Source organism: Suricata suricatta, chromosome 11 (assembly GCF_006229205.1).
Source record: "Suricata suricatta isolate VVHF042 chromosome 11, meerkat_22Aug2017_6uvM2_HiC, whole genome shotgun sequence".
In the NCBI taxonomy this organism is placed as follows: Eukaryota; Metazoa; Chordata; class Mammalia; order Carnivora; family Herpestidae; genus Suricata; species Suricata suricatta.
Genome location: NC_043710.1, coordinates 20,645,184 through 20,664,368, shown reverse-complemented (window position 1 = coordinate 20,664,368; position 19,185 = coordinate 20,645,184). Strand labels below are relative to the sequence as shown.

The 19,185-nt window shown below is 38.4% G+C and overlaps 2 protein-coding genes across 2 annotated transcripts in view; both read right to left on the bottom strand.

The window, feature by feature from the left end:
- LRRC4C (leucine rich repeat containing 4C) overlaps positions 1-19,185 on the bottom strand; it is a 1,176,981-nt gene that overhangs the window by 1,066,149 nt on the left and 91,647 nt on the right. The gene's annotated exons all lie outside the window — the stretch shown is intronic.
- The window catches only part of LOC115272475 (60S acidic ribosomal protein P0-like), a 95,831-nt gene continuing 82,010 nt past the window's right edge, over positions 5,365-19,185 (bottom strand). Inside the window, exon 6 of the mRNA XM_029915545.1 lies at positions 5,365-6,465. Within this exon, the coding sequence (XP_029771405.1) occupies positions 5,443-6,465 (1,023 nt within the window). The 3' untranslated portion in view covers positions 5,365-5,442. The remainder of the gene's footprint in view (positions 6,466-19,185) is intronic.

Below are 19,185 nucleotides of genomic sequence, written 5' to 3'. Positions count from 1 at the left end.
CAGTTTTTTTGTCAGAATTTTACTTTTATACCCTCAGTAAAAGGCTAGAAGCATATCTAAAATCTCTATGGTTCCATACTGAACACTGAATAAAAATTGTCCAATACTGGCTGTTTAATCCAAAATGAATAAGAGGTTGTTTGAACATGTCTAATTGCAAATTAAAATATATATTTGAAAATGAAGAATGAGTGGAGTCAGGAGGGAGGATAATTTAAGTACAATTAACACTGCTTTTGATAACTGCTGCTTTGAAAGTTGGACAGAAACTCAAACTAATAATCAATATTGACTCTTAACCCCAGATGGTTTGAGTCTTCCTCTTGGCCCAGAAACAGAATTTCTCTAACAAAAATAGACACATTGAGCAAAAGTTATGGCAAAGATTATAATGCAAATGAGCTCAAATTTCATTAAAAGAGGGCTGAACTGAAAGCTGCACTGGATCTAGCTCTTCTGTTTTGCCACTAAAGCTTGAGAATCCAAGAAGCAAGTCGGCTGTTTTATTACTTACTGTATCCTTAGACTTAAAACAGTGTGAGTCACAAACTCTTCTCTGCCTCACGGAGGTGAAGATGGAAGAAGATAGATAGCAGGGGTAGGAGATCATCATTTTTCTATATGCCTTTTACACTGCATGTTTAAAAATAAATGAATGTGTTCTGTCCTAGTTGTATCTAGTCTTTCCTACTTGCTGGATATTCTGAAATTATATAAAATCGAACTGGCCATTAGGGCTTTGGGTCCAATCTAACCTACGACCATTAGTAGGCAGGGTTATTGCAATCATTTCTTTCCTGGTCTCCTGGTTTCCTCCTTTGCTTCCACACAGACCATTTTCCATACAGAAAACACAATGATGCTTTAAGAATCAAGTCAGATATAACCACTCCTCTTATTTAACTAACCAATGAACTTATCACTGCAATTGTTTTTAAATCTAAATACTTTACCACGGCTTAGGAGATCCCACATGATACAGTCCCTGCAGATCTCTCTGGCCTCATTCAGAATCTCTGCACCAGAAATAATAAAAGCAGAGTTGCAACGGATTTCGTACTCCAGATTAAAAAGTCAAAAGAGTTGCCTGGTAGATTCTAGAATAGGTATTTTCAAAAGGCTTTTATAAAATGAACCATTTAAAATAACATTTACATGAAAATATTTAATGAAGAAATGTGAGCAAACTTTAAGTCACTCTGATGACCACTGTCCATAGAGATTTTCTCAGGGAATTTTAAGAGTGACTCAGTGTTCTGAGGGACAAAAAGAGTCGGAGGAGGATTTTACGTTCTTGCATGCATATTCATTACACCCTCTAATTTATTATCATGTTTACCACCAAAATTGCAGAGCAAACTCTATTCTACATCAGGATGCAAGGGGGTTTTCATTTTCTTGGCTTGGCCTAACACCAAAACAAAGCACATTAAAGAGAGGAATTGCAGTTGGTCGTTAATATTTAATGTGATGGAGAAGCCGGTGTTCTTCAAAACAGAGTGCTCACCCTTCCAATGAAAAATTAAATCCATTCTAGTCATTCTGCACTCCAGTCAGAACCCCTCCACAGAGAGCTCCCCCTCCCCCTCAAAACCTGGAAATAATTTTCTCACTGTGAATTCCTGCTAGGTTGACTGTCCCTACCTTCCATTTCCCTAGGCAGAAAAAACACAAAACAGACCTGGGCTTCCTTCCACTTTCTATTCTTATTTTATTGAAATTAGATCAGGGTGAATTAAGAAACAGTGATGTCTTGGGGCACCTGGATGGCTCAGATGGTTAACTGTCTGACTTGGGCTCAGGTCATGATCTCACAGTTTGTGAGTTTGAGCCCTGCGTCAGGCTCTGTGTTGACAGCTCAGAGCCTAGAACCTGCTTCTGATTCTGTGTCTCCCACTTTCTCTGAACCTCCTCTGTTCCTGTTCTGTCTCTCTTTCTCTCAACAAGAATAAATAAGCATTAGCAAGGAAGGAAGGAAGGAAGGAAGGAAGGAAGGAAGGAAGGAAGGAAGGAAGGAAGGAAGGAAGGAAGAAAGAAAGAAAGAAAGAAAGAAAGAAAGAAAGAAAGAAAGAAAGAAAGAAAGAAAGAAAGAAAAAGAAAAGAAAGAAATCTTAAAACAAATCCTCCTCAACAATGATTAAGCCAGTACAAGTATGTTTTTTTTTCAGACTAACAATTGCCTAAGATATACTAGAAGAAAACGAGTACTCTGTAGACCAGAAAGTCTGCAAAAATACTGCAAATACCCTTCCTTCTTAGAATTTTACACTGTACTTCAAGTTTAAAAGGTTTTAAAATGTTCTATAGTAAAGAATCCTATTTAACTTTGATATAGCATTCTAAAGTTGGGTGGATGTTGCACTCTTTGCCATGTTATACTAATTGGCAACTGAAGTACAGACTAAACAATCTGCTAAAGAATTTGAGAAGGGGTGTTATGGGATAATGGTAAAAAAAAAAAACATGTTAAATTCTTTTATTTATTTATTCCAATGGAAGTAGAATCCAGTGATTAATCTCTTACATATGACACCCACTGCTCATCCCAAAAAGTGTTCTCCTTAATGCTTATTACCCATTCAACCCATCCCCCAACTGACCTCCCTTCCAGCAATCCTTGGTTTGTTCTCTGTAGTTAAGAATTTCTTATGGTTTGCTTCTCTCTGTGTTTTTAATCTTATTTTTCCTTCCCTTCCCGTATGTTCACCTATTGTATTTCTCAAATTCCACATGTGGGTGAAACCACATATCTTTCTCTGAATGACTTATTTCACTTAGCATAATACCCTCTAGTTCCATCTACATTGTTGCAAATGTCAAACTTTTCATTATTTTTCATTGCCAAATAGTGTCCCATTATTATATATATACACACATATATATACACACATATACACATATATACATATATATACATGTATATATATATGTATATGTATATATATATACACACACCACATCTTCTTTGTCCATAGCTATATTCAATAATATAAACATTGGTCTGCATGTGCTACATTCTTAATCATCTACTCCCAAATTTAAAATATTGCATTTATAACTAATGCCAGACACTAATGTAATAATGTGTGCAAATATCTAAAATGCAGATGATTCTGTTCTCACATTCAAAGCTGTCACAGTGAGAAGACTAAAAAGGTTTGATATGGCTTTGAAAAATATGCACGTCCATAGGTAATGGAACGGATACCATTCAGATCTACAAGGAAGGCTCATTTACACCTCACCTGCCACATATTAGGGTCATATACATGGCACCACAGGGCCCATCTGAGGAAACTCACCAAAAGGCTTGAATTACATCACAGGGTCATTTTTATTCAGTTATTCATAATAGATAATTCAAACTCCATTCTCCCTACTCAAGTGTGCCAGTTGCAGTTTACTCATGGAACGATGCTTGCTTATGTAATACATATGGTCATCTAAGGAGAACTTTAAAGCTTTAGTTTTCAAATGCAATAGTGACTGGATGCCATATTCCATACACACACACAATGTGTCTATTGCTGAGGACTTATTTCTGAGTCCCTACAGTACAAATCCCACTTAGGCAGGTGTCTCAAAAATAGGCTCCAAAGGTTCAATGTTCACATTTCAAAGGTCTCATGTTTTTTGTAAAATACAAATTTTCCAAGTACTTAGACTAATCCATAGAGATCATATTTTCATGGATGAAATCAATCCCATTCAATGGGTTACTACAAAGGTACTATGTATAAGAAGTGTAGATTTCCTAATTTTACAAATGAGCTAACAGAACTATGAAAATCCAGGGGGCCACATTAAGATTTTGATCAAAGTAGTCTTTAAGATGTGCAGCTTGCTTGAACTGATCTTCAAAAGACTCTGACTCCAGGATCTCCAGCCTTGGTCCAGCCACACCCCAGAAGCTGGCTGGTCTAGCACGGCAGAAGCCTGAGGAATCATCGGTCCAGTAAAATAAACTGTCCTGTCTCTTTGCCATCGCACTGGCAAATGTGGCCCCAGAAAGCTGGGGAAATAGCAAAAGTTCCTGATAGGATGTTCTGTTGGTATTAATTGCCTCTGATCTGGGCAGGGAATTTTAACATAGCAAAAGGTAAGGGGGGGCCTATGCCTCTACCCCCAGACTCTAATGGGAGGTCCTCAAGTGGGTGGCCCACCAATTGGGCTAAGGTTAGTAATGTAGAAAGAATTATGAAGGCGTATTGCACTTATATGCCCAAGGATCCTGAAAAATGAGGAAACAAATTGGCTGTCATTCTTACTTTTGTAAACCAGATAGCGCCAGATACTAGAAACCCTAAAAGAGACCCTTACCAAATTAACCATGGAGACTGGCAGAAATTGGCTGAACTCTCCTCCCTTTTGCCCTTTATAGGGTAAAAATTCCCCTTACACTAAAGAGGGCTATACTAGGTTTTAGGGGAACAATGTTACTTCTATGCCAATAGCTCAAAAATTGTACAGGATAGTCTAGCTGTGGTTCAGAGCCTCCCCAACAAGAGAGGAGAAGAACAAGGAGCCAAAACCAAAATTGATATACTTTTAACATTTGGCTCTTGTATCATAAATAAGATCGTAGCATTTGTCAAAGAGCAGGTAGATGCTATTCTGTTAATGGTCTTAAGAGCATGTAGCCTTAAATCAGAACAATGGTAACATAGCGGACCAAGGATTGGGTCAGTTACAAGACAGAGGGGGGAATGTAAGGATGCAGGTCTGATTCAGGTTTCCCCTCTGACCTTGAAGGCCAGCTAACATCATTAACATTTCTGGGGGCGGGCCTAAAGATGGAGGTTAAGACTAGTCACGCCCTACCTGAGGGTTCTGGGTCCACTCTGTAATTGGTTAAAGTTACTGTCAATGATGTGATGCTATAATGATTGGACCCCTGTACCTGTGTCACAATTTCCTGTAACTCCCCCTTCCCAAACTCATAAAAGGCCCTGCCCCGCCATGTTCGGGGCTCGCTCCACGTGGATCCAGTGGGTGGTTGAAGTCTGTGAGCCCGAGTTTAGGCTGGCCGGGACTAAATTCGTAATAAAGCCCTTTGCTTTTGCATGCGTGGAAAAAAAAAAAAAAAGAGACGTGCAGCTTGAAGTAGCCACAGGCAGCTAGTGTCTTTGAATAGAAAGCACGAGTGGTGAACAGAGAGAATCCAGATCTGGCATCTTCATTTCAGAGAGGGTCCCTCTGAATTAAAATTTTTAGTATTTTTTCATAATAGGAACATTTCATAAGATTTCATATGAATTAAAACAAAGATTCTCTTGCATATAGATGTTTTTTTAACCACTGGTTCCAATTGTTTACAAGTGAAGAAAATGAAGTCATGAGAAATGAAGAGCTTTGCCCATGGACTTTTTTTTTTTTAAGAGAAGTATGCCTTTATTTCCTTGTTTCACAAATAAAGTTGGCTGAATTGGTTGCTTTTGGTGACTAGTCAAAGAGACCAAATCCCGTATCCTCATCTGATTCCTCCGACTCTTCCTTTGCTTCGACCTTGGCTGGGGCTGCGGCGGCAGCAGGTGCAGCGGTGGCGGCAGCGGCCACGGGGACCACAGCCACAAATGCAGATGGATCAGCCAAGAAGGCCTTGACCTTTTCAGCAAGTGGGAAGGTGTAATCAGTCTCCACAGACAAAGCCAGAACCTGCTTGTATCCATTGATGATAGAATGCGGCACTGATGCAACAGTTGGGTAACCTATCTGCAGGCATACGCTGGCAACATTGCGGACACCCTCCAGGAAGCCAGAATGCAGAGTCTCCTCCGTGATGTCCAGCACTTCAGGGTTGTAGATGCTGCCATTGTCAAACACCTGCTGGATGATCAGCCCAAAGGAGAAGGGCGAGATGTTCAGCATGTTCAGCAGTGTGGCTTCGCTGGCTCCCACTTTGTCTCCAGTCTTAATCAGCTGCACGTCGCTCAGGATCTCAATGGTGCCCCTGGAGATCTTCGTGGTGATGCCTAAAGCCTGGAAGAAGGAGGTCTTGTCGGGCCCCAGACCAGTGTTCTGGGCTGGCACAGTGACTTCACATGGGGCTATGGCAACAGCAAGGGTGGCAGCTGGCACCTTATTAGCCAGCAGCATGTCCCTGATCTCAGTGAGGTCCTCCTTCGGGAACACAAAGCCCACATTCCCCCGGATGTGAGGCAACAGTTTCTCCAGAGCTGGGTTGTTCTCCAGATGTCCTCGGATGGCCTTGCGCATCATGGTGTTCTTGCCCATCAACACCACAGCCTTCCCGCGGAGGGACATGCGGATCTGCTGCATCTGCTTGGAACCCACGTTGTCTGCTCCCACAATGAAGCATTTTGGATAATCATCTCCTCTCTCCAGGCATCCTCGTGAGAGTGACATCGTCTTTAAACCCTGCGTGGCAATCCCTGATGCACCGCCGTGATGCGCAGGGAAGACAGGGTGACCTGGAAGTCCAACTACTTCCTTAAGATCATTCAACTTTTGGATGATTAGCCCATGGACATTAAAGTGTCTTACTGGACGATAAGGTCATTTGGCTGTGACCTCTGTCGGCCAGTTGATCACTCTCTGTCAGTGTACCAGTCTTCATCATTCCATATTAACTTCGGGAACATCTTCCCTCATGGCAGAACCAAAACTATAGCTGACATTGCTCTTGAATTCCAAGCCTGGGAGTTTCTTCTCTGCTCCTTCCTACCTAAGTTATTGAAAGATTTCCCAGAAGTGACATAGAAAAGCCCATCAGGGATTGGAAAAGACACACCATTTTCATTTACTGATTCTGGTCTAATGTCTTCACTCTCTAATCACACTGCACTTTTTTTAAAAGAACTCCACTCTATTAAAAAAAAAAGAGCCAAAACACAATTCAATGTGATCAGAGATTTCAGAGAATGGTTCTCTCTTCCTAGAATTCAGAGACAAGTGAGGTGTTCCACATTAAAAAATAAATACAAATCAGAACTATATCATCTACCAGAGATTTAATATGTTCCTGATCTCCCACATTGCTCCATCTCAGAATAGCAGAGAACCTTGAAGATTAAGATGACATGAACTGAACAAGAAACAAAAAATATTACTCTCAAAACAAAAATCATACACTTTTCTCTCCTGAATCATCGGAGTTTTTATACTTGACCTTCTTTCTTCTTGCTGACACCCATTCATTTTATTCTGCTCGGGTTAGACATAATGCAGAGAGGGCATATGAAATTTAAAGGCTGTTACCTCTAAGCTCCAACATCCCTTCATTATGGGGCAAGGGAAAGGTACCCACTTAAAAGAAATTCCAGCAGGAAATATGGTGGCAGTGACACAGCTAGCATTAGCATTTGTTCTGCATTAACTGAACTTATCCAAGAAAACTAAATAACGCAAAGAGAAAGAAAGGATTCAAGGACAAGGATTAGATTGTTCATCTCCATCTTATAATTATATGTCATTCTGACTAATAATTTGGGAACATGAAGAAGAACCAGAAAATAAATACACCTCATCCTTCACAGAACCATTAGGAGCAGAAATGTGGATCTAAATTATGGCCCTGAAAGTGCACTCTGTGAAACGAAGCTGAAAAATCTGAGCATGCAGATAGTTGTTTTGCTTTGTACGATACAAACTTCTGCATAAATGTGTATTATCCTAAAATTGACTGGAAAATATGTTGACAGTGAATCAGGATACTACTCATATTGTTGATTCTTCCAAAGTTGTATATATATATATATATATAATTGAAACACTATATTGTATACCTGAAACTAATATAATACTGCATGTTAACTGATCAGAATCAGAATAATTTTTTTTAAAAGTTGTGTATATATCAAGAGGACATTCCCAGAGATAGTTAGGTGTTGCACGATTCATTTACATTAATGACATACTGTCCTTCCTAAGTAATGCGGCGTTGGCATTTTTTCAGGTGGATGGTGGGAAATGAAATCCGAACTATCACACATGGTCCTTCCAAATGCTTTCCATTAGGACTGAGCCATGTGAAATACCCATTTTTAAGGTTAAATATGGCTAAATATTTGCAATTTCATATGGTTCAATGTATAGGTGATATAAGCTTAAAAAAGAAAGAACAGGTCAGAAAACACCCCCAAACCTTTTAAACTAATATATTTGTACAAAAAGAAGTATTGTAATACAGGACTTGAAAATGCATCCTAATTAACAGAAATCAAGTTGGAGGAACTACATTACCTACATTCAAGTATTTGAATAGCCAGCAATAATATCAAAACCAAGCACTCTTCCATATAGCAAGATAATACAAATAATCTTTCAGGGGGTGTTATACATTTATTACATTCTCCCTGCTGCTTTGTAAAATAGGGCTTTGTTTCTGAAAGTATATCCAGAAAATTAACAGCTTCCAAAATTATGCTGTGTGTGCAACTTGTGCTGAATGCTATTTGCACACCACTCTTCTTCTAGTAAGTTGAACTCACCTGTTCCCATTATTTGTATCAGAAAGCACATAAAACCTTCATAAATATTATGAATGATGTTCTATCCACTAAAGATTTCAAACTGTTTACCCTCATGGTTTCAATTCTTGATTCCATATCTACTGGTAGCTCACACTGTGACTTTGTAAAAATTATGAAAAGGAGTCTCTCTGCAGAAAGATGAATTACAAAAAGGTATGCCCTCCTCCAGAGTCCAGATGGACTATAGTTTAGGGATAGGACTCCAGGGTTGGGGCCAAATTTACCTTTTTAGAATAGTTTTATTGTGTGAAGGCCTAAGTTGCGCTGTTAAGTGATCCTATGCTGGGAGCTGCATCGGCCTTGCTGGATGACACAGTCACAGTGAGGAAATGGCAGGTGTTTGCACAGCTCCTGCCATGAGAGGAAAACTGGTATCTCCTTCTGCTACTACTGCTCATGTGAAATTAAGCCTGTTGCCATCAATTAGGCCTTACAAAATTCCAAATCAGACCGATATTACCCACACAGTTACCCCATAAGAAAAAACATTTTCCTGTCCCTACATAAGAGATTTTGGATCAAAACATTATAAATATTTGACAAAAGGCTCTTCTAATAAGCCTTGCAGACCCAAAACGTAGACCTGAAGGGGATAAAAACACAAAAATTGCATTTGAGTCTAGCCTGGAGAAAAAGGAGCCTAATTTGGAGATAAGAATTAAATACAAGGTCGAAAACATAGTCCATTTGAGTCTGGTCTGAAGAAAATTGGAGCCTAAATTGGAGATTAGAAGTAGAAGACAAGGTCAGAACATGATCCCCTCCCAAAGTCTACATTCGACAAATATCCTCCCTTAGACTGACTTCAGTTATCATGGATAAGAATGTGGGAAACCCAAGTCCAAGGCGAACACACATAGGGCCCCCATTTTGCTTACATCAAAAAAAGGGCTTTCTCAAGCAACTGATTAATAAACATTTTCTTTCCTTTTTTCTTTTTCTCTCTTATAGTTTATAAGCCCATCACAATAACTCTTAGCCTATCTATATACAACTTAACCTATATTTTAATCTTAGCTTTACTAACTTTAATAATATGTATGTTAATCCTGTTTTCTACTAAAAACATCCTGTTATATTCTTGGTTATAAAATTTACTCAACTTTACTGTAAGTACATTACATGATTTGGTTGTAACTTGTTAATTAAAAAGCAAAGTCATAAATATTGGCCAATAACCAGCCCGTACAAAACAAGATAGGTTTGTTACTTTCTTAATCTGGGAAACTGGCATCAAGAAAGAATGGGATGGTTCTAAAAAACACTTCTGAAAAACTTGTTTCTGTACACTTTTGATGATTAAAGCACCTTATCACTAAGAGTTAGTTGCTGTAAACAGTTCCTATTTTCTGATGTCATGTTATTGCTTGATCAATAAAAAAAAAGACACCAGGGCAGACAGAGCAGAGATGCCTGTCTTCTGATCAAGAAAGAAACTTTGGCTCTCTCATCACTCTCTCGTGCCGACACCGTCCATTCTTTCAGGGACCGCTGGACCTGCTGGAGCTGGACTCTGGCACTAGTAGCTCATACTGTGACTTTGTGAAAATTATGAAAAGGATCTTCTCTGCAGAAAGATGAATTACAAAAAGGCATGCCTTCCTCCAAAGTCCAGATGGACTATTGTTTAGGGATAGGACTCTAGGGTTGGGGCCCAATTTACCTTTTTAGAAAAACGTTCTTGTGTGTAAGGCATAAGTTGCACTGTTAAGTGATTCTGACCAGCTGCCTAAATCCTAGTCATATAAAACCTTCTACATTTTGGATCATAGACTTTTAACATTGTGTCTGATGTGACACTAATCTTCCATCCTCCATCTCCGATTCCCTAGATATGGGATCAAGCATGTTGGACATCTTAAACTAAGACAGTTCACATTTCTAACTTATGTGTTGTGATATCATCATTGAAAACTATCCTGGTTTTGTCTGGATATTGCATTCACAGTAGTTAATCTGCTTCTGCTAGATTTTCAACAATTTAACCAAGTAAACAAAGCATGCTGATTCTCCATATATTCTTGTGGGATACTTATGCTAGTAGAATAATATAAGTGATGATTAGATAGTGTAAAAAAAAAAAAAAGAAATCATTAGGCCAGCATTTCCCCCGAGTACTTTTTACAAATCACTAGACCTTAAGGAAGTTATGGAAGAGTGACCCCATAGACAGGCAAATACAAATTAACACATTAATATCTCTGCAAAGTCCTGAATTAAAGTAACATATTTATCATGTTTAATCCAAAATCCCCAAAAAGCATGTGACAAGAGCACTGATCTTCCCCTGCATTTTAAGTACTGTGGCTTTAGGCCAATCAAAGAAAAGAAACCTAAGACAGCACTGAGTTTGTTGTCAGCCATCCCAAGGGTAATAAATCAGAACAAGTAATGTAAATCTCTCTCAGCTTAACTTTCTCCATTTTAATTAGTAGCAAAACTAATAACCTATCTAATGTTTATGATGTGGATCACGCCCTTAATTCTTTGGTGTAAGTTAGTTGGAAGTGGTGTTAGGAGCAGCAATTAATGACCAAGGTGGAAAAGCAAGATCATGACTAAATGTGAAAGAGAGCATGATGAACAGGCCCTTCTTCTAAGAATGACAAATAATATAAGTTAATTTCTTTGAAAGTTCCATTCAAGGAAAGTGACCAACATCTGTTTTCTTGTCTTTGTTTCACTGTTGGCCTATACTCAGAAGAGAACAAATTCTCACACAAGACTTGACTCTAGGAGTGTAGAGAGATTATATTAGGTGTCTTCTCTGTATTCCCTACTTCCCTAACCTCCTTATTCTACTTTTCCTTTTCTGTATTGTTGTTGGCACAAGAGATAATTATGGGGGGCTTGGAAATATATTATGAACATCTCAAATAGCTAGGTGTAAATCTAATAGCATATCAGAAAACTATAGCTAGCAGAACAAAACCATGATTTTATTGATAATCTAATTCAGGAGACTAAAAAATGAGGAAGAGAAAGCAAAAAACTAAGGAAAAAGTGATAATAAATATAGTAAATCATAGATTTTCAAAAATCATACAGATAATGCAAATGATTGAAATGTAGAAAACACAGCCTTGTACTATCTCACAAAGCAGGTCACCAGTATATTTTAGAAATAGAGAAAGCAAATCTTAAATAAGGGAAATAAAGTGCTCGAGGCTCACCAGCAACTAGTTCAGCTAAACTTGAACTCAGGCTTTCTGAATCCAAAGTCTGTGTGTTTTACTTCACATGCGGCCTCATAACTTTGCAAATATTCTCCACGCGGCCTTTTATAAAACCTTAAAAACCCAAATCAGGCACTTTCTAGACGTCACCTCTCCATCCTCCTGGACCATCTCAAAGCCCATTAGCATCCCTCGTGTGCACCAAGCTTCCACTTTCAGACTTCTGATAACACTCCTGGACTTTAAACATTCTATCAAGATGTATAATCATCTACCTTTAGCCAATGAGTTTTCAAGGAGCGTGGAGTCAAGTGGAAAGGAAATATACTCAGCCTCTGCTTGTCTGGATTTTATAATCTGGAGAGGGAAACAGACAATTGCTTTTTAAATCCCACAAACATCTGATGGCAAACTGAAATGTGAGCAACAAAAGAGAGTTATGTGGTTTTAATAAAAGGGAGAAGGGAAGGAGAACACATCACCAAAAAAATGTAGGGAGAAAGCCATGCTAAGTTGAGACTGAATAAAGAGAAGCAATTCATTAAATGAACTGGCAACAAGGGGAAAAGAGTATTCTACCAGTGGAAAAGCACATGCAAAGAACCTATAATTAGAGACAGTAAAGGAGGGGCACCTGGTGGTTAAGTGGGGGGGGACTCTGGATCTCAGCTCAGGTCATGATCTTACAGTTCCTGAGATGAGCCCTGTGTGGGGCTCTACAGTGACTGTGTGGAGCCTGCTTAGGATTCTCTCTCTCCTTCTCCCTCTCTGCCTCTCCCCAGCTCATGTGCACTCATGCTTGCTTGCTCACTCTCTCAAAATAAATAAATAAACTTAAAAAAAAAAAAGGAAAGGAGAATGAACAAGAGAAATAATGGCCATATTGCTGATATTTAGAGAGGGACTTAGAATACAGTTAGGGAGGAGACAGAGGGGAAGTAAGGGTACCTCAAATGGAGTATCTTTTGTTTTGCATCATTATTTTCTTCTCCATATGCATCATCTTATTTATTTCTAATGACACACTTCCTAATAAGATAAATTGGAATACTTATCTCCTCCCTGAGGACTACCACAACACTAGGGACCCAAAGCATTAAATGAGTTGATATTAAAAATGAATTACAACACATGAATTATAGGACATAAAGGGTTTGAGCATAAATCAAAGAGTCTGCGTTAAAATTCTGTGCAGTGTTAATACCAGGAAGTTTTCCAGGAAACACAGCCTTGGCTTTAAAACAGGAATGCAGCCTGACAGTTATCACATCCACCAGGTGTGAGTGGATATTCATCTTACGAATGCGGTGGTGTCACCTCAGCAGAGTGCTTCTCCAGGTTACTGGACCATGTTTGGAAAAGAGGCATCTTGGCTTCACCTTACCCACTGTTTTCCATTTTCATTAATGTTACAGTAGAAAAATATGTCAAATCCAGACCATAACTCATTCCATCAACGTCATCCTCTGGAAGGAATGAAAGAGTATACACAGCAACTTTCTGTACTCTCTTTTCTACAAATACATAAACATCTATAATCAGCCTGGATTTTAAGTACCTTACTACAAATAATAGAAAGTATGAATCTTTACATGACTTGCCCATGAACACTAGTTGTCTTAAATTTGAGCACCTCGCATAATATTTTTTTCTAAATACACTATCGAGATAGTTCCGCCACTGATTCCTCATAACAAGCAATTCTGCAGTGATCCCAATTATGCTTATATGTGGACAATAAGAGAATAAAAAAAACCCGATTTAAGTTCGATTAGTGATGCCATAGATAAATATGATATAGGAGTTACAATATATAGATATGACACGGTTAATATCATTTAAATTCTGCCTCTGTATTCTCCTTTGAACCCTTGAGTCTATAAAAGTATGACCAAACATATTTTTAGTGTCACTAGAAAAGGTGTTATAGTACTAGTGATTCTTGAATACAGTTCTAGGAACATAATTTTATTTCAATGCCAACTGATTGTTACATTATTCTTAAATTCCAGTCCGTATTCACTCTGAGTTCCTGAAGGGAAGACACTAGAATTTCAATTGATAAAATTCTTATGGAAAATACTTTTCATTGAAAACTCAGACAAATAAGCAGTAATTGGTAGTATCAATTGTATAGTAAAATTCACAGTATATATTTTTTGTATTACCAGTTTCTATAAAAACCAAGGAAATGCAGTCTATGCTACAGTAAAGGTTAGCTTTTATTGCAACAATTAACATATGGACAAGAAAGGATCCTACACTTCTAGCAGAGTGCCAATCCCACATGCAGGGTCCGGGAGGCAGGCCATCTCCTGCAAGCTGAAGACTGCAACTCTTTCGTGACTGGTCTCTCACACATTTTAAATTCAGTTGCTCACAAATCACATCTCTTTTTATAAGAAATAGCAGCATTTTCTCAGGTTTTGTGCTTCATATATACCAAACAAACATATTTCTTGATTTATGGAAAGAAAAGTAAAGAGAAAAGGGGAACAAACTGAATGCCAGGCCTACAAATAGCTTCAGTGCAAATTGATTTTAATGGAGATTCTGAGTGCCTTAAATTCACTGAAAATCTGCCTCCCTCTCTCTCTCTCTTTTTCTCTCAAAAGTACCTGATGTAAGTCCCTGTCCATCTATAGTCAGGATTGGCTTTCCAGAATCACTAAGTGGGAAAGCCTAGTATTTGATCTTATTTAAAATAGATCTATATGTGATATACCAGTTTTCTGTTGGCACTGTAACAAGTTACCACCAACTCAGTAACTTAAAACACCACCAATATATCCTCTTCCAACTCCAGAGGTCAGAAGTGTGGCATCAGTTTCGTTAAGCTAACATCAAGGTGTAGTCAGGCCATGCTCCCGTGGAAGACTCTAGGGGAGAATCCATTTCCTTGCTTTCCCCAGCTTCTAAAGTTGCATTCCTGGGGCACCAGAGCGGCTCAGTCAGTTAAGCGTCTGACCTCAGCTCAGGTCATGATCTCACAGTCCGTGAGTTAGAGCCCCACATCAGGCTCTGTCCTTGACAGTTCAGATCCTGGAGCCTGTTTTGCATTCTGGGTCTTCATCTCTCTCTGCCCCCACTTCCCCACTCATGCTCTGTCTCTGTCTCTCAAATATAAATGAATGTAAAAAAATAAAAATAAAAATAAATAAAGCTGCATTCCTAAGACGCTTTGGCTCATGGTCCCTTCTTTCATCTTCACAGGCAGCAGCGTGGCATTGTTCTTCCGACTCTGCTTCCCTCCTCTTCTACCACATGGCCTTTTCCTCCCCAGGATAATTTCCCATCTCAAGATCATAGCTACAAAATCTCTTCTGACACATAAGGGAACATGGATGGAAGATGGGACCTGGACATCTCTGGGGGCCATTAGTCATCCCATCACAGGCAGGGAAGTGGATACTCTCCTTGTTCCTGCCCAAGTCCTGTCCATCATGATTTAACATCTCTGCTTATTAGCCCACTGATAATAAAAGTAAACAGAAAAGATCACTTTGTATCTGTAGCTTTCTCCATACTATTTCTCTTTTCCGTGGGTAAGCAGTAGGCTTTTTCTCCCTCTCATTGCCTCGGGGTTAAAGGGGCTGTCTTCTTCAATGAGTCTCCAGGTGTAAACATTTCCCTCAGTCCATCTAATAATAATCTCAATCCTGGGGTGTCTTCAAGTACAGCAGTAACATTTTCATATAGAACCAGAGTCTGATGGAAACTCTGGGGGTCACGTAGTTCATTTCTTTGGCTTCAATTAGATTTCTCATCAAAATACCTATCAAGTTCTTTAAAACAAAACATCTATTCTGAGAGATTCAGAAAGACAACCCCATTTAATACACCTTACAGGAATCTGATGCCAAATGCCATCTGAATCTTTACAGAGCTCATCCTCAACTCCACCCTCAGTTTTCTTATTCTGAATACTCCAAATGAATCCATTTGCCTTCTAGCAGTCAAGGTCATAGGTCTCTGGCTGTTGTCTCGTAGCAGGAATTAAAGCAAGCAGATACTTTACCAATACAGGAAACTCTTTCTTTTTCCTATCAAATCATGTTGTTGTTGTTTTTATTGTTTTCTATTAGACAATAAACTGAGAGGTACATTAAAATTTTCAGGAACTTATCTGCACAAACCTGGATTCAAAATGGGCATCACTGGGGGCATGTGGGTGTCTCAGTCAGTTAAGCCTCCAGCATTGGCTCAGGTCATGATCTCACGGTTCGTGGGTTCCAGCCCCGCGTCGGGCTTTGTGCTGACAGCTAGCTCAGAACCTGGAGCCTGTTTTGGATTCTGTGTCTCCCTCTCTACCTGACCCTCCCCTGCTCACGCTGTCTCTGTCTGTCTCTCAAAAATAAATAAAAAACATTAAAAAAAAACTGGGCATCACCAAATCAAAAGTGGCTAAAATGCCCACTGACCGACCATATGAGGAGAAAGGCTTTCATGAAGTAATCGCAGAAGCAAAGCAAGGAAATTATTTGACCGGTGATAATTTAAGCTGTTGCCTTATTTGGAAAAGCCTAGTTCCCTGTTTGTGATTGGTAGTTCCTCAATTGATTTTCCTTGTCAGAGTGCATTTACAGGAATGCACTCTGGTTCAGGTTTCAGTTGGCTTACAGAGGCCACCACAGCATGAAAGCAATCTCAGGTTGAGACTTCCAAAACATTCTGTTCATAAACATCATGTATTAGAAAAAAATAATTGACTTTTTCCCCCTTTTCTTGTACTGGTGTTTTTTGATTGGTGTTTCCAGAGGAGTAATTTTTCAGTGTTGTAGTTTATGACCTTTGTTCCCACTCCCCACCCCCACAAAACATATATTTTCCTATGGCTGTATGAGTGCTATCTACTACCAAATGGATTGTCTGGCTTCTGACTGACACCAGTTTCAGTTAACAAGGTGATCACTTCGACGTTAGCCTTACTAATGAAAAAACACACAAATGAAATCAAAATCTCATTCAAAATCCCTTAAGGAGTTATGCAACGTAATAGGAGTTCCATTCCAACAGATGCCTTTTGAGAAAGTGATCAGTCAGTTCAAGGGATGGAGTTTGCACATTCATTAAGCTGGACACCCCCGTCAAATTCCCTTAGATTTCATGAGGCATTCATTACTCTTCAAATTAGTCCATGTGTAGACAGCAACCTTTTGTTCCTTGCCTGCCACATAATACACACTCAACAACTTAGCAATTATTCACTAGAATAAATTTAAGAATCTTTAAGCAAAACCCGAAAGGGAAAAATGATGAATTACAACCACATATTAAAAAAATAGCAAGGGGGAAAAAAGTATAAAAGAGAGAAAGTACACTTGAGACTATGATGGATTGTCAGGTGTAATCAGAAAATTCAGGTGAAATAAAGCTTTATGATACAAGCCAGTTACCAGAGGGAGAAAAGCCTAGAACAAAATTTATTTCTTGTTTTCATCTCAAATTGTTCAAAACAATAAATTAGGCTCTATTTTTAAGAAATCCTCTGAATAATGTGTCTGAGTCAAAATGAAGCCCGTTTTCTTTACCTTAGTTTCTCCCACCTAGATTTAAGAAGAAATTACCTGGTGGATTAATATCCCCAAATAAAAATTGACTAAGAGTTTAAATTCAAACGTTGGACATGGCTGGTATTGAAGGTAGATACAGAACTAACTTGGTCTCTTCAAAAATTGTTTTCAATAGTATCTTTATTAGTTATTATTTAAAGAATGGAATGACATGATGTGTGTGTGTGTGTCATACTTATGTTCTAGTATATAACCTTTCTGTTCTGAAAAACAGATAAATGTAAAATTGCATTTTATAGCCCTTTATGTAATGATGTTCAGAAGAATAGGGCCTGAGGTCTGAGTTTTCATCACATGCTCTAATCCTGTACGTTCAATTTCTGGAGTATAACTAGAAAAAATCTGCTACCAGAAAATTATGTTACTTTAGATATTGGAGAGCTAATTTCAAACAGAACAATGCAGGATTTAACACACAAGACAGCTGCATGATGGGACATGGGTAAAGGATGATATCTTCAGTTGATAAAAAGTAAGTGTAGAAATCATGCAAAACTGAATTTGATTCAAGTTCTACCACTTACTAATCAGAAACTTTGGGAAATAGTCAACTCCCCTGACTTTTTTTGTTAATTTCAAAATGAGAACAGAAATATTGTTCATGGAGTCTGAGATAATGCATGTATTTAAATTGTATGATAATATCTCATGTGAAATAAGCACTTAATAAATCTCTTATTCTTTCCACCCATTTTAGCATTTGAGCTTTCAAAATAGCTGCTAGAAATGTTTGGTTAGTTATCTCTTTGGTAAATTATATGAAGGGGTGTGTGTGTGTGTGTGTGTGTGTGTGTGTGTGTGCGCATCCACACCACTTGCTCTTGCTTATGCACATCCTAATTTAGGCTATCACATCAATTTACTTATACCTGTTAGTCCACTCTACCAGCTATATTTGGTTGTTAACTAATAGTAATCCTCGACAAAAAATATATAGAAACACAAATATTTTGACAAAAGGGGATATTAATTTAACCTAAAGCAAATGCAACACTAATTTGATATTTGTGCTCTAGTAGTATAAGTTGAAAAAAAAATACAATAATCCAACAAAAAAATTCAAATTTTTGAGTAAAATATAACTTTTACATAGTGCTTTTTAGCTTACAATCATGTTACTGCATGCTATTTAACTCTTTTAAACTACCTACTTAAATTAAATAGAATATGGATGTTATGGTCTGAATAGTGTCCCTCCAAAATTCATATGTTGAAGTCCTAACCTTCAGTAGCTCAGAACATGACTGTATTCAGAGATAAGGTCTTTAAAGAAGTACTTAAATTAAAATTAGTTCATTGAAGTGGGTGCCAATCCAGTATGACTGATAATTTTATAAAAAGAGGAGATTATGGGGCGCCTAGGTGGCTCGGTCAGTTGAGCTTCTGATTTAGGCTCAGGTCATGGTCTCGCAGTTCATGAGTTTGAGTCCCATATTGGGCTCTCTGCTGTCAGTGCAGAGCCCAATTCGGATACTCGGTCTCACTCCCTCTCTACCCCTCCCCTGATCACACTCTCCCTCTCTCAAAAATAAGCATTAAAAATAAATAAATATTTTAAAAAAATAAAAAGAAGAGATTAAGACACAGAAACACACAGAGGGAAGCCCATGTGAAGACACTGGAGGAAGAAAGCTCCCTACAAGCCAAGGTTATTCTTCAGAATAACCAACTTGCAAACACAGATTTTGGACTTCTAGACTTCAGAACTGTGAGGAAATAATTTAGGTTGTTTAAACCACCTAGACTACAGATCTTTGTTATGGCAGCCTAGAAAACCAATATAATGGGTTACTTGCAATTTAAGGGTGAGGTGAATAGAGATTGAGAAACTTGTGTGAGTTCTTTTACTTGATAATTCTCTAGAGTCTGAGTCGGAATTTCAGTGTCTCTAAGGACAGACTGTGTTCTTTTCACCTCACTACAGTACTTCTTGTGTAATCCAAA